General features: G+C 48.3%; 2 protein-coding genes across 4 annotated transcripts in view; one reads left to right on the top strand and one right to left on the bottom strand.

Moving 5' to 3' along the window:
• The window catches only part of LOC138748436 (synaptogyrin-1-like), an 83,098-nt gene that overhangs the window by 38,215 nt on the left and 29,297 nt on the right, over positions 1-15,586 (top strand). Inside the window, exons 2-4 of one of the 3 annotated variants that reach the window (XM_069908645.1) lie at positions 1,872-2,109; positions 2,201-2,349; positions 8,295-12,079. In XM_069908645.1, the coding sequence (XP_069764746.1) occupies positions 1,872-2,109; positions 2,201-2,349; positions 8,295-8,510 (603 nt within the window). In that variant the 3' untranslated portion in view covers positions 8,511-12,079. The other 2 variants (XM_069908647.1, XM_069908646.1) reach the window with 2 other exon arrangements.
• eif3d (eukaryotic translation initiation factor 3, subunit D) overlaps positions 13,569-15,586 on the bottom strand; it is a 39,612-nt gene continuing 37,594 nt past the window's right edge. Inside the window, exons 14-15 of the mRNA XM_069908644.1 lie at positions 14,689-14,881; positions 13,569-13,761 (exon numbers count right to left, since the gene is read on the bottom strand). Of these exons, the coding sequence (XP_069764745.1) occupies positions 13,657-13,761; positions 14,689-14,881 (298 nt within the window). The 3' untranslated portion in view covers positions 13,569-13,656. The remainder of the gene's footprint in view (positions 13,762-14,688; positions 14,882-15,586) is intronic.

Genomic DNA, 15,586 nt, shown 5'->3' with positions numbered 1-15,586 from the left:
AGAAATTTGCCAGGGTTTCTGGTGTCAAACCGAACCTCTGCCAACTCCTGAGGAAGCAATGTTTTGGGCTTGAGCCCCTTCATCAGAATATGAGCAGAATGTAGGCAGGTGCCCAAACAGAAGACATTGAAGTCCTCATTAATGCCACTTGGTTGGCGAGTGCCCAGACAGAATATTAAGTGTTGCTCCTCTAATTTATGGGTGGCCTTGGTTTGACAGTGCCCGAGGCCACGTCAGTGCGGGAGTGGGGCGCAGAAGAAAAATAGTTGGCCACCGGGAGACATTGATGTGGACAGAGCAAAGGTGCTCAGAGAAGTGATCTCTCAGTCTGTGTCCAGTCTCTTCGATGTAGGGCCTTCTTTCCTCTAGCTCTCCACCCCCATCTCCCCCTCCTCATTTTCTGGCGTGCCCTCCCTCCCTTATCTACCTATTACCTCCTGCCCGTGGAACCGTGCCCCTCCCTACTATTTTGTTTGGGTGCCTGCTGACATTTTGTCTAAACCTTGATGAAGGGCTCAAGCCTGGTTTATTGGTTCAGTATCTTTGCTATATAAAGAACACTGTTTGACCTGATGAGTTTCTCCAGCATTGTGCTTTTACTTTTCTTTTGAACATACATATAAAATAGAAGAGCAGAATTTGCCTGGTATAGTGTTTTGATTCAATTGGTAGCAAGCAAGGGCAGCTTGAGAGCACTGTTGTGGGGTTTGACCAGGAGCCTGATGGCACCTGGGAAGTAAATGTCTGTTAGTGAACGCTTTCACACTCTCGAACTTTGTCCCCAATGAGACGAGGAGTAAGGGATGTGACACATCCTTCAGTGTGTCCGCTGCCTTTTCTTAGGTTCTTAGGCAGTGGGAGATGTAGATGGAGGGGAGGAACACCAAGTCTAAACACTTGCTGGTAGTCCTTGAAAACCAGGACACTGAGTATATTCAGATTTATTGTCCGAGTACGTACACAGACCTGAGTTCGAATCCCACGCTGTCTATAATGAGTTTATACGTTCTTCTTGTATCTGTGTGATTTTCTCCAGGGGGCTCTGGTTTCCTCCCACTGTTCAAAACATACCAGGGTGTAGGTTAATGGAGTGTAAATTAGGCAACACGGACTCGTGGGCTGAATCGGCCTGTTACTGTGCTGTATGTCTAAATTAAAATAAAAATTAAGTTACAACATCACATTCAACCCTAAGATTCTTTATCCTGTGGGTGAGGCAGAATTACCACTTATTGGTAGTGCAAAAAAACTGTACTCAATATACACATGTAAGCAGATAAAGAAATGGAAACAAACTATGCAATACAGAGAGAAGAAAAAAAACCAGTAAAGTGCACAAGTAAGAGTCCTTAAATGAGTCCCTGATTGAGTTTGTCATTGAGGAGTCTGATGGTGGAGGGGGAGCCGCTCTGGTTTTCCCTTCCTGAAGTTAACAATCAACTCCTTAGTTTTGGTGACATTGAGTGAGAGGTTGCTGTGGGTGCCCCATTCAGCCAGGTTTCCAATCTCCCTCCTGAACGCATATAATCGTGGACAAATTTGTAGATGGTGTTATTGTTGTTTCGAGCCACACAGTCATAGGTGTAAAGTGAGTAGAGCAGGGGGGCTTGTTGGTATCTCTGAAAACAGGAACACAGAGCCTTGAGGGTTAACAAGTGCCTCTTTCGCTAAGGTATTGGTCATCTGTATTTTATCGACATGTCCCTGTGCATCAAATTGTGTTTCCCCGTAGCCTGTTCAGTGCCTTAGGACTATTTGCCATTGAAAGTGCTTCACATTTAAATGTTGGAATAAATTGAATTCTAATCCCTCTCTCTCTCATTCTTTCTCTTCTCCCTGCCTCTTGCGGGCAACACTCTCGCCTGCTGCAGCTTTTCTCGATAGTCGTTTTTGGATCAATTGTCAACGAAGGATACGTGAACCGACCGAACGAGATTGAGGAGCATTGCGTCTTCAATCGGAACGCTAACGCTTGTAACTATGGCATCACCATCGGCGTGCTGGCCTTCCTTGGGTGCCTGGCTTTCCTCGGCCTTGATGCCTACTTCCCGCAGATCAGCAGCGTCAAGGACCGCAAGAAGGTGGTCTTGGGGGATATAGGATTTTCAGGTGAGATCCTTCCCTTCTCTGAGTGGAAGGACAGATGATAATGTGTGCCGGGGTCAGTTACAGTTTTTGTTTTGTCGTCCTCCCTCTGCAGCCTGCTGGTCCTTCCTGTGGTTTGTGGGATTCTGCTTCCTCACCAACCAGTGGCAGGTCACGAATCTGGTGGAAGACAACCCACTGAAGGAAGGGGCAGACGCTGCCCGAGCTGCCATCACTTTCTCCTTCTTCTCGATCTTCACCTGGGTAGGTACTGGACACTGGAAGACCATCACCTACCAGCGCCTGTCTGTAGAGCGAGCCGGTGTTAGAACCAACCGTACGAGCTTGGGTCTCTTCTGTAGCCTGTAGCTGCAGGCTAGGCTGCAGAGTCTTGCTTTTCCTCGCCCCACAAGGGAGTTCCTCCAGATCGAGTGTTCCAACATCTGGGCATGAGTGGAATCTCCCTGGGTGGACAGAGTGGTAGGTTGGTGCCTCAGTACTAGGGATATGAAATAATTAGAATCCTTGCTGATCCTGGCTCTCAGAACATGTGACAGGGCAGTGTAGAGGATGCTTTACTCCATATCTAACCCGTGCTAGCCCAGAGCTCAGGAATGTATGACAGGGCAGTGTAGAGGAGGCTTTACTCCATATCTAACTTGTGCTGGCCCAGTGCTCGGGACTGTGTGATGGGGCAGTGTAGAGGGAGGCTACTTAAGATTGGAAGCTGTTGTATAACGGGAAACATACTAGTGTGAGTAGAGCATTGGCTGATTGGCAGGAAGTAGAGAGTTGGACTACGAGGATCATATTTTGATTGGCTGCCAGTTGCTAGTGGTGTCCCACAGGGGTCGGTGTTGGGGACACTTTCTTTTAGGTTCCATAATTTGGATGATGGAATGAACGGCTTTGTGGCCAAGTTTGCAGATGACAGGAAGGTCGGTGGAGGAGCGGGTCGTGTGGAGGAAACAAGGAGGCTGCGGAAGGACGGAGACAGATGAGGAGGATGGGCAGATGAAATGTCATGTCAGACTATTTACACTGTGGTTCAAAAAGATCAACGGGCAGACTATTTTTGAAATGGGGAGAAAATTGAAAATTCCCAGAGGCAAAGGGACCTGGGAGTCCTCTTACAGGACGGCCTGCGGGTAAACGCTGACAGTGGCGAAGAAGGAAAATGTACTGCTGGCATTCATTTTGAGAGGAATCGAATAGAAGAGCAGGGATGTGATGTTGATGGTTTATAAGGCCCTGGTGAGACTTCACTTGGAGAACTGTGAGCAGCTTTTATTTATTTATTTATTTAGACATACAGCATGGTAATAGGAGGCCATTTCGGCCCAAAAGCCCATGCCACCCAATTAACCTACACCTGTGGTACGTTTTTGAGGGGGTTGGAGGAACCCCACACGGACACGGAGAGAATGTACAAACTCCTTACAAACAGCCCAGGATTCAAATCCCGGTCCGGGCCCAATCGCTTGTGCTATAAAGGTGTTACACTAACTCCTAGGGGGATCCTCATTTAAGAAAGGAGGTGCTGACGTTGAAGAGGGTTCAGAGGAGATTCGCTAGGATGATTCCAGGCATGAGGAGGTTATCCTATGAGGAATGTTTGACAGCCTGTACTCGATGAAATTTAGGAGAATGAAGGGAATCTCACTGAAACATTTCAAATGTTGAAAGACGTGAACTGAGTAGATGTAGAAAGGAGAGAGTCCAGGACAAGAGGGCACAGCTTCAAGACTGAAGGGCTTAGAGATGTGGAGGGATTTCTTCAGCCAGAGGGTAGTGAATCTGTTGCCATAGGTGGTTGTGGATGCCAGGTAATCGGATGTATTTAAGGCAGAGATTGATAGGTTCTTGATGAGCTAGGGCATCAGAGGTTATGTATGGGGAGAAGGCCAGGCAGTGGGAATAAGTTGGAAAATGGATCAGTTCAAAATTAAATGAAGGGCTGAATAGCCTATTTTTGTTCCTATATCTTGTGGTCTAACCTGTACTTGAGAATATGTGACAGGGCAGTGTACTCTGTATTGAACCATGTTATAGAGTTTTTCGAGGAGGTTACCAGGAAAGTTGACGAAGAAATGGCTGTGGGTATTGTCTTTGTGGACTTTGACAAGGTCTCACACGGGAGATTAGTCAGGAAGGTTTATATTTATGGTGAAGTAGTGAACTGAATTTGACAATGGCTGGATGGGAGAAGCCTGCTGTCATCTATATCAATGATCTGGCTGATAATGCGGGAAATTGGATCAGCAAGCTGGCAGATTGGAGGTGTTGTGGACAGCGAAGAAGGTTTTCAAAACTTGCAGAGGGATCTGGACCAGCCGTAAAAATGGGCTGATAAATGGCAGATGGAATTTAATGCAGACAAGAGTGATGTGTTGCATTGTGGAAGAACAAACCAAGAAGGGACGTACATGGTGAATGGTCGGGCACCGAGGAGTGTGGTGGAACAGAGGGATCTGGGAATCCAGATACATAATTCTTTGAAAGTGGTGTCACAGGTAGACAGGGTTATAAAGAGAGCTTTTGGCCTATTGGCCTTCATAAATCAAAGTATTGAGTACAGGAGTTGGGATGTTATGGTAAAGTTGTATAAGACAATGTTGAGGCCAAATTTGGGGTACTGTGTGCAGTTTTGGTCACCTAACTATAGGAAAGATAAGATGGAAAGAGTGTAGAGAAGATTTACTAGGATGTTGCCTGGTCTTCAGGAACTGAGTTACAGGGAAAGGTTAACCAGGTTAGGACTTTTGAAATTATGAGGGGGGGTAGACAGAGTAAATGTAGGTCGGCTTTTACCAGTGAGGGGAGGTAAGATATAAACTAGAGGACATGGGTTAAGGGTGAAAGGGGAAAAGTTTAGGGGGAACTTCTTCACACTCAGAGTGGTGGCAGTGTGGAATGAGCTGCCAACTGAAATTGTGACTTTAAGAAGAATTTGGACAGATACATGGATAGGAGGGGTATGGCTGGGTGCAGGTCAGTAGGACTAGGCAAAAAAAAAATGGTTCGGCTCATTCCAGAAGGGCTGAAGTGGCCTGTTTCTGTGCTGTAGCATTCCATGGTTCTATGTTGAGCCTGGCTTTGGGAGTGCATGATGAGGCAGTATAGAGGGAACTTGATTCCATATCGAACCTATGCCCTGCTTCTCCTGAGAATCTTTGGTGAGACCCTGTTTTGATCCTGTGCTCTGGGAGTGTTTGATGGGATAGTGCAGAGAGAGCTTTGTTCTTTTGCTGACATTGCTCTTAAGCTCTTTGTAAAGCTTGCTTAAGGGGGAGGGGGGGGGGTAAATCCAAAAGCCCTTCAGACCCCTAAGCCATGCTGATGATCAACCACAAGATGCAAAGAAAAGAATGAGCTATTGGAGGAACTCAGCGGTTTAGACAGCATCCGTGGAGCGAGATGGACAGTTGATGTTTTGGGTCGATATCGGCTTTTCGTTCCCCTCCACAAACCGCTGAGTTCCCTTCAGAGCTTTTTTTTTTGCTCTTGAATAACCTACGGCTGCTAGGAGTGAATCCATCCAGTCTTGTCAGGGAATGACATGTTCCCTGGAAAATCAGGTGAATTCTGGGATGCCGGCACAATTGAGTTTCGTTGCAGTGTTGTGCAGTTAAATGCCCCATCTGGTTCCACAGACGAGATGCTGGAATGTGGTTAGTGTCTGTAGAACATGTCTGTGGCACCTCAGGAGTGAAATAAACCAAGGAGACATAGATAAATTTTTTACGATGACACAGCGCAGTAATAAGCCCTTCCAGTCCGCTGCCATACGTCCAATTAACTTGCTAACCCAATACGACTTTAGAGGCTGGGAGGAAACCAGAGCACCCAGAGGAAACCCATGCGGTCATGGGGAGAACGTGCAAACTCCTTGCACGCAGTGGCGGATTTGAACCTGGGTCACTGGCGCTGCAACAGCATTGCGCTAACCACGCCACCCGATGACATCACAAAGCTCCTGCTTGGGAGCACAAACCACCCCCCCCCCCCATTGCTGGAAGATTGACTCTGTCTGCTTTGTGCAATGGAGCAGCGTTGCCTACCTGATCTTAGCTGCATGTTCCTGCGCCTTCCTATTACAGGGCTACCTGGTGTTGTTTGCAATGGAACGCCTCAAGGACATCACCTTCACTGAAGAATACAATAAACTGTTCCCACCACAGCAAACCTCCACTCTTGCTTAACTGCTCCCTACACTCCATCTTTCCTCACCCACCCACCCTTCTCCTCCAGCTTTCACTCACTGGCACAAGTTCTGGATGGGGTTGGGGGGGGGGGGTCACAGGGTGTGTGAGTTGACAGCTTGCCTGGAATCTCTGCTCCTTTCCGAAGGACCACGATCGCCCACCAGATCAGGCCAATGCGGGTGACGACAGGCAGTATTTATCGCCAGTGCTCTATGGACTAGATGGAAGTGTGGTTTTGCGAGTAGTTCCCACGTGCACACTCTCTCTCACCACCACCAACACATTGACAGTGAGACACAGGTGTGGGAAAGGTTGAGTGAGAGGTCAGCTGGTGATGTCCTTCATCCTATCAATAACCCCTCTTTCCCCTTCACCTCCATCTCCTGCCCTGTACTGGGGTATGAGCTTGCATCAATATCATCTTCCCGCCCCTCCCCCCCCCACCCCCCCAGCCCTCTCTCCCCTCTCAGACAGCAGCGTAGCTTCAAGTCCAACTCCAGTGCAGTACTGAGGGAGTGCTGCACTGTAGAGAATTCCCCCTCACCTGGATATAAAACATTCCAAGGGGGTATTTTAAATGAAAAGCAGCTGAGGCAGGTTCTGGTGTCAACATTTATTCTTTAAAATAAAATTAAAAAGCAGAACAATTTGGTCACCCTCCCATTGGCTGTGCACAGATGGGCTCCATCTCTTACATTGTAGCAACGATCCAACTTCCAACTTGTTGAGGTTTTGGTTGATCCTAAGAGATGAGAGAGGCACTGCAGCAATTCAGTACCTTCATTTGGCCATGGGAGGTTCTGAATGAAACCTGTTGTGAGGACCCAGAAGATTCCTCTGGATAACCCCACTGGGGATTGGAAACTTCCCTTTCTGCAGGGCCTTGCCACCTCCAAGAGGCAGAGGTCCCAGGTCCAAGAGGCAGCAGTTCTTCATCACACAGCTTCCTGGGACCCACGTTCAAATCCCATCTCTGGCTGCGGAATTTAAATCCATAATCCAGACTTCATTTCTTAACAAGGCTCATCTCCATAACAATGAACCACTGTGGTATTGGGGGATGCGAATCTGACCCCCATACCCCGATTAGCCCCTCTGAGATGGCAGGACCAGAGTTGATCCTTAACTACCTCTGATCAGGAGGCAGTTGGAGATGGACTATAAATTCTGGTACTGTTGTGAGATCCAGGTTGGTGGGGGGATGGGGGACAGGGAAACGAGTTCCTGTCCCTCTGTCGTGCCTGTCTTCCCACTTTCACATTTAACAGTGACTGGCAGCAACATCATGCTTTTTACTGGGGAGGTTTAGGGACGGAATTGTGTAACTGGAGGCTCAGCAGCTGATGCAATTTGGGAGGAGAGAGGGAGAATGAGATATAGGGACAGGGCCAAGATTGGAGCCAGGGGGCTGAGATGTGGAGCGGGCAAGCAGTGCTGTGATTTGAAAGCAGGTGAGATTTTGATCATGTGAACACCATGTAAAGACGATCCAAGCCCAGCCCAGTCCAGTCCAGAGGCCGGTGGAGTTGAAGCAAATGTCTTTTCCTGCTTCCTTGAGCAGTGGGCTGCAGACTCTGTGAGCCTGTGCCCTGAGGAGATGCCAGCAACTGTTACCAGCTGAGTCCGTGCATGATCCTGTAGTAACAATCGCTGCACCTTTGTAATCTGTAAGGCAGAAAGATTTACCGCTGGAGTGCACCAGTCGGCTGCTTCATAATTTGTTAACTTCAAGCTCTGGTCTAACACAAACTGCTTTGCTCTCCGGTTGTATTTTAACAACACTAACAGTAGTGTCCTCTCTCTTGCTCACGCTGTCTTTCCCGCACCCTCTGTCTATCTTACTGCCTTCCCTTCTCCCCTTTTCTCTGCCTCTTCACCTTCCCCCCTTTTTTCTCTACCTCTTTCCCACTCTGCCACTATTTGGCCCTTCTTCACACCCCCCTTCCATCCTCATCCCTTGAATGCCCTCTTTTCCCCCCCCCCCCCCCCCCCCATGTTGAACAGGCTGGCCAGGCATTCCTAGGATACCAGCGGTACCGACTTGGAGCCGACTCTGCCCTTTTCTCCCAAGACTACACCGATCCGAGCCAGGACGCCTCCGTTCCTTATGCACCGTACGTCTCCAGCAATGAGATGGAACCCCCGGGGCCCTATCAGCAACCACTGCCCACAGGCCCCTACAGCACGAGCTCAGAAGGATACCAGTCGCAGGGCTACTGAGCGGGTCCACAGTGAGCTCGAGGAAGCGAGGCCCTCACACAGGGCAGATACACATTTTACTGGGCAACTCTTGATCCAGGCAGGAAGAAGCCCCATTGCGTGCGGGCCATCAGTGTGTCTGAAGTGGTTAGGGCAGCCAATCTCCTTGTGTTGTGAGTCGCACTTTATGAATCTTTGACCTCGGCAAACGGACTAATTTCTGATTTCCTGACCTCCTGCACTGATCGGATGGGCCAGCTGACAGCAGATGGTTGGAAATGGTTATCACAATTTATAATGATTATTGCTTTGTGGCTAGTGGGCAGCCAGTTTAAAAACCTGTGCCCCTCTCTCAGTAGCTCCCTCTAAGGGTCTCTGTTTACCGAGCCCTTTTTCTTGATGGCTAATGGAGCCAAATGGATGCATGCAGCCCCTACTCCCCTTGTGCATCAGCGTGTAAATGTAGCACAGACATTCGTGCATGCACACACCCTTGTACCTTCAATGGGATGTGTGTGTGGAAATTGGGAATCTCCCCTGATCAAGGGAGGTAGACACAAAGCATTTTGAGGTGAGGGGTGGGGGAATAAGTGAGATTATCTCTTTTAAAAGCACAGAGTTGCAATAGGCCAGTTGGGTGGGGATGGGATGGAAGTAGAGCCTCTTTCTCGTGGAAAAGCCCTTCCCGGAAGTTTCTGCCCCCACTCTCCATCAACCCTCACCTTTTCAGGGCCCAGAGCATTGAGGGACAAGGAATTGGCCCTTTGTCACCAAGCCCTCTGAACGCGGGGAGGGAAGCACAGCCCTACACTGCGGCTCAGCCTGCCTTTCTCCCACATCGTGGAAGGTGGGCGAACGGTGAAAGAGGACTACAGGACTTGGGTGGGAATCTACACCTGATCCCATGGAGATAGGAGGGTGGGAGCATCTCAGTTCCACAGCACTGTTTGAATTTCAGATGGGCTTGTTCTGTCAAAGGAGCTCCCAAGAGAGTGGTCAGGGACACCCATTACCCTATTGACCCAGGTATTTCCCTGGTGCAGATCTGGCCTCGAATTCCAATTGGGTCCATAGTGGGCTCTGGGGATAGCAGTGCCAAATGGAGAAATTGACGCACCTGAGCAGTAGGGAATTCTTTTGTTTGTTGACCCTCTCGAGACTCTGTGGATGAAACCACTTTCCGGGACCACCCTTTTGCTATTGGTCACCACCCACTGTTGACGGGGAATGGCCTGGCTGTATGTTCTGCTCCAGGAGAGCTGCTGTCTAGATAAGGTCGTCAACCCCTCTGTTAGATCACCTTGGCTCCATTCACACACCTGGTGCAGAGCCCCTAATCTGTTTACCCAACAAAAGTCTTAGTTTTGAAATATAGGGGATGAGGGTGTGGATGAGATCCTGATTTCTCCCGACCTCCAAGATTCCTGACATCATCCTTGCTGTCATTCTTAACATTGCCCCTCCTCCAGCCCAACACCCGAGGAAGTAGTTTTCTCTCTGTCTTATTTCACCCCTGAAGCACCTCGGCCAGATCACTGCTTTGTCCTGTGTGCAGGATTGGGGAGCCATCTCTCGGGACGGCTTGCGATCTTGGTCCTGTTTTGTGCCCCGTGGTCAGTTGTGTGTATGAGTGGGGACACTGTTGGAAGCCAGGCTTTCCAGGACAGGCCCTGGCACCACACAAGGTCAGCTGTGACATCCATTTCAATCACAGCTTGGTTCTCTGTCAGCTTTGAGGATAAACCATTCCCCTCCCCCCACCCCCCCCCCCCCCCAAGATCCAGCTAATCCTTGGTCAGGGTCTTTGATACTTCCAGTGTTCTGAAGCGAGGTCAGAGGTTAAACCATCCAGCACAGATCGGAAGAAGACATCCCATCCTTATGATTTCTGGGCTGTGGGGGAACAAAGTGGACTTGAACCCAGGCAGGAAATGACAGTAGGACCTCTATGATGGAGAGGAAGTTGTCCAGGGTTCCAGCCACTTTAGAACCATCAACCTAGCAGTCAGGCAGTCAGTGTAGAGTTGCCCATGGATCAAAGCTCTCATACCTAGTACCAGGTTGAGAGCATGATTCCATGGTGTTCAATATCACGTGGGGGCGAGACATTGAACTAAATGGTCATCCGTCAATGGTGAGGGAGAATCAGCTACTGTAGTAGGCATATGGTCAGGTTGTTGGGACCCCTATGTGGTACAAAGCCTGTGCACTCTTAAGACCGCTTACAAACAGGACAACTTGGAAGATTGTGGCTTGATGCCAAGGTCTGGGGGTGGGGGGAAGAGGGTGGAAACTGCCTGCCTAAATCTGCTGTCTTATTTAACTACGTTCTACAGATTGCCTAGTATTCTGTGTACAGACCAGGAACAATAGCAACTTTAAATAACAGATCCTTAAAAGTGTATAAATCTGTATTTCATATAGTATTTTACTGTTGTATTTAAAAAAAAAAACATTTTTTGTGTCATGTACATGGGCTAGACCCAGGCTTTCTGAGGTAATATTGGTGAGTGCAGGCATCAGAATCTTCTATTTATAAAAGGTAATCCATTGAAAACCATTGCAAATAAGACTGCAGCTGATGTTTTATCTGTTAAGGTGACAAGGCTGAGGGGTAGAGAAGGGGCATCGGAGGTTGAGGTGAGAGCTGCTGCTGAAATGGGGTGTCAAATGGATTTGGGCAGATGGTCTAAAGGCTGTCATTGTCGGCCACTATGAGAGCAAAGTTCTGGGTCCAAGGAGACAAACAGCAGTGAAACCCTCACTCACCACCCCCCCCCCCCACCCCAAGGAAGATAGGTGGATTGGATAAATTTGTTCTGAGCCTCACCTCTTCTTCTGTGCGGGGGAGAAGAGTCACCCACTGGCCCTGACCCGGTTCTTTTGTGCTCTCATCTCCCAGGCAAGAGGCTTTTTAACCCCTCTCCAGAGGCTCCCGCGTGTACAAGAGGCCAATTTCCCAGCAGGATTGCTCTAGTGTAAGAACAGCATTTTCCCTGTCAGGTGCAGAGAAAATATCCTATGGATGTCATGTCAGATAGGAGCAGAGTTCTCCACATTGCTTCAACTAATGCCCATTATCTGCCGATTGCTAATTCTCCTGCCTGTGGGCACTTGATGTACGCTGCTTTGTTACCACGTGATTGGTTGCAGAGCCTTGGGACCTTGTGAAAGGGATGGGGAAGGTGCTATAGAAAGAGAAGGCGGGGTGGTGAATGACTCAGCCAGCCAGGGGGAGCACAAGACCTGACTGGTGAGGGGGAGGTGGTGATCCATCCTGGTGTCAGGAATGTACCAGTGAGGTGTGAACTCTCTCACCACCTCCAAACACCCATCCCTGACACCACCAGGTGCAGATTGGAATGACGCCAGCCGCCAGAGAGCACTGTACGAACCACTAACTTATTGCCGAACAAGTGTAGCATTCTGTGTATAAACTTCATGGTGTGTATAAAGCCTTTGTGGCTTTAAATATCATTGCCTCTGTGTGTCCCCCTCGCAGTGCAGCCTGTTTGTGGTATGTTGAGACGATAGCAAATATTTAACTGTAAAAGTGTGATTCTCAATAAAAAATATTTGAGGTAGTAAAACTGCTTCCTGGTCACTTTGAATGAAGTATGTACAAGACATTGGAAATCTGAAATAAATACAAAATTTTACCTGGTGGTATCGGGGGTGGGGGGGGAGAAGGGAGAAAGGATTTTTTATTTGCAAAGGCAGGGATTGGCAGGATATATAGAGTGAGGCCAGTTGAAAAAGGTTGTTGGGGGCAGGAAGAGGGTGATTTCCTCCCCTCTTGTGCTGCAAGTAGCAGGGCTGTGGGACGTGCCCAGCAAATCAGTCCTGATATGTCCCAATAAACCTCCTCCTGTACCAGACCCATCTAGAATCCTTGGTAATTTTTTTTTTGTATTTCATGTTACTCGTAAATCATAATTACTGTAAATCAATGAATGCAACGGTGAGAGTGGTGAGAAAATTTGACAAAAGCAGCAATTATAGAAGCACCAGCAACAAGAGCGCGAGCAGACGGAAAGACGTGATTCAAAGCGTTGCTGTCATTGGGGAATAACGACATCTCGGACTGGAGTGCGCTAGAAAGTTAAAAAAATAAACGAGCATCAAGTTTTAACCTCGTAGGCACAGTGATGTGTGTGAGCCGGGCTTATAACCATATAACACTTACAGCACAGAACAGGCCAGTTCGGCCCTACTAGTCCATGCCGTAACAAATCCCCACCCTCCTAGTCCCACTGACCAGCACCCGGTCCAGTCCTCTCCTATCCATGTAACTATCCAGTCTTTCCTTAAATGTAACCAATGATCCCGCCTCGACCAAGTCTGTCGGAAGCTCATTCCACATCCCTACCACCCTTTGTGTAAAGAAATTTCCCCTCATGTTCCCCTTATAATTTTCCCCCTTCAATCTTAAACCATGCCCTCTAGTTTGAATCTCCCCCACTCTTAATTGAAAAAAGCCTATCCACATTTACTCTCTGTCCCCTTTAAAATCTTAAATACCTCTATCAAGTCCCCCCTCAATCTTCTACACTCCAGAGAAAAAAGCCCTAGTCTGCACAACCTTTCCCTGTAACTCAAACCTTGAAATCCTGTCAACATTTTTGTGAACCTTCTCTGTACTCTCTCTATTTTGTTTATATCTTTCCTATAATTTGGTGACCAAAACTGTACACAGCATGCCAAATTTGGCCTCACCAATGCATTGTACAAGTTAATCATAACCTCCCTATGGAACTACAGGGATAATTTTGATTAAAAAAACATTTCTGCTGAAACTGCACAAAAATTTATATTATCGACAGCCATTTTGGTGTCATCCGCTGTGGTCCAGATTCTCTCCCCTCTGTAAGAACGGGATTCGCTGGGAGAGTTGGTGATGGAAATTGGTGCAAGTGCACTCCCTAGTGAAAGGGGGCCATGTGACAATTCACACAGAACAAAGCTGTGCTCAGCTGCATGCCCTCACAGGGAACAGTGACCCCAGGCTCATACTCTGGTCTGGTGTTGAGTTACTGCACCCAGTGAGAGAATAAATCACCAACTCCAGGAGAACATCTGTTAGTGGAAAGCGTTGCAGTTTTATTTTGAGCGACTGTACCCTACAACAGTGAGTATCAAAGGCTTGCTGAACTGAGAAGACCCCCCCTCACTGTGCTCCGTCCTCCTCCTCCTCATCTTCTTCATCATCCTCGTCCTCTTCCTCCTCAGAGCTGAAGGTGCCGTCGGGCAGGCTGTAGACACGGATGACTTGCTGCAGAAGGAGGGCAGAGAGGGGAAGGGTGTGATTGCCAGCAAATAGTCAGCTGAAGGAACCCCCCCAGGGCAAGAGGCACATGGACCTGTGGAGAGTAACCCACTCCTCGCTGCAATCCAGAGACTAAAGCCCACCCATCCCTTCAGCTTTCATCAAGACTCCCATACTTTTAACTGCTCAAGAAATTTAGCTCTGGTCCCTTGAACCTGCTCCAGATTCCCCAGATTTCCATTTCTTTTTAAAAGAGCTCGTCGGGGCCGCGTACCAACATGGGCCTTTTGAGTAGAGCTGCCATGAGCAACTTACTCAAGGCCGGCGCTAGTATGTGGCCGTGACGTCTTAGCAATTCCAGTGGAGAAGGATATGGAGAACTGACAGCAAAATGCACAACAGATGTAGTCATGGAGAGATTCAGCACAGAAATGTCCCACTAGGTCCGACCATGCTAAACATCAGCCACCCATTCACGCTACATTAACCCCATGTTAATCCCACCCCACAAGATTCTACCACTCACCTACACACTGGGATGTGGGAGGGAAGGGTCAGACTTCACCAAGGCACCACGAGGGGCTAGGATTTAACTCGGCTCTCCTCTCTGCTCTGCCTACTGTGGACAATCACACCCAAATCCTACTTTATGTTCAATCCTCAGGTGTATGTGTCACACGGGACTTTTCTACGTCCAACTCCGCATAATTTCTAATTAATTCGGGGGTGGGGGAAGAGTTGCATTACAGCAGAGAAAAAGCCCATTCGGCTCAATTACCTTGTGCTTTTCTCCAAACTTCTACCCCATCAACAGCTCTCAACTAAGTAGCCAACCTCCTCTCAAGTGAATCTGTGTGAAGCAGTCGTCGTGTTCCCCAACCCTGAGATTATTGTGAGTGTGCAGTTTCCCCTCTGCTACCCCCGAGACCTCACCTTGTTGGGATCCTTCAGGATGAGATATTTGCCCTCGTCCAGCTTCATGCAGATGTCAATGACGCAGCGCAGGATTCCCCACGCATTCTCCATGCTGAGGTTAATCTGACTGGCAAACTCGTTAGGCTTGAACTGCTGTGTCCCCAGGACCACGTGTCGAGAGGAGTCCTTGATATGGAACCGGGACACGTACCTTCAAACAGAGACACAGGACAAGGGTGTTGTGACAGAGTATATAGCTACGTTTTGGGAGATAAATTGGGGCAAGGTTTGTTGGAGTAGGTCATATACAAATACTTTAAAACAGATCTTATTTGAAATACTGGAGCTCTGTTAATGCTAGACATATTAGGGCCTCAGAGCTTTTTCAAGAGCTTTGAAGAGTGCTCAAGAGACTTTAATGGATTGTTGTTTATAAAAGGCAACAAGTGAAAGATCTCACTGGAGCCGCATATCGTCTGGAAGAGAACTTGCTGTTCTTTTTTTTTCTTTCAAAAATAGCGTTAAGACAAAATACGATTACCTTACTCGGTAGAGAGTTCCCCCCCCCCCTTTTCCTTGATGTAAACGCCCAGTCAAAGCCGGGCTCCCGCAGACGCGCTGCCATTTCGCCTTACAAAAACCGTTCTAACTTGCTGTTCTGAGAGGGTCATGTAGTTTTGCAAGCAGAGAGAGTCAAACAGGCTTTCTCTCAGAGTCAGTTCTGCAGTGTTACAGCCAGCAGAGAGCAGCTGGGATTGGAACAGGACAAGCTGGAAAGCTTATGGAAAGCCCCCTTTTGGAAGAAAGCCTGGTCAAAGCCCTTGTGGTTCATGCAAGAGGAGAGGACTGGCTGTCTAATGTTTCACTTGGAATAAGAGATACAAAAAGGCACTCTGTGGTGACCTGAAAGAAAGAG

Source organism: Narcine bancroftii, chromosome 13, assembly GCF_036971445.1.
Source record: "Narcine bancroftii isolate sNarBan1 chromosome 13, sNarBan1.hap1, whole genome shotgun sequence".
Classification (NCBI taxonomy): domain Eukaryota; kingdom Metazoa; phylum Chordata; class Chondrichthyes; order Torpediniformes; family Narcinidae; genus Narcine; species Narcine bancroftii.
The sequence above is the reverse complement of the archived record's forward strand: the minus strand, read 5'-3'. Positions and strand labels throughout refer to the sequence as shown.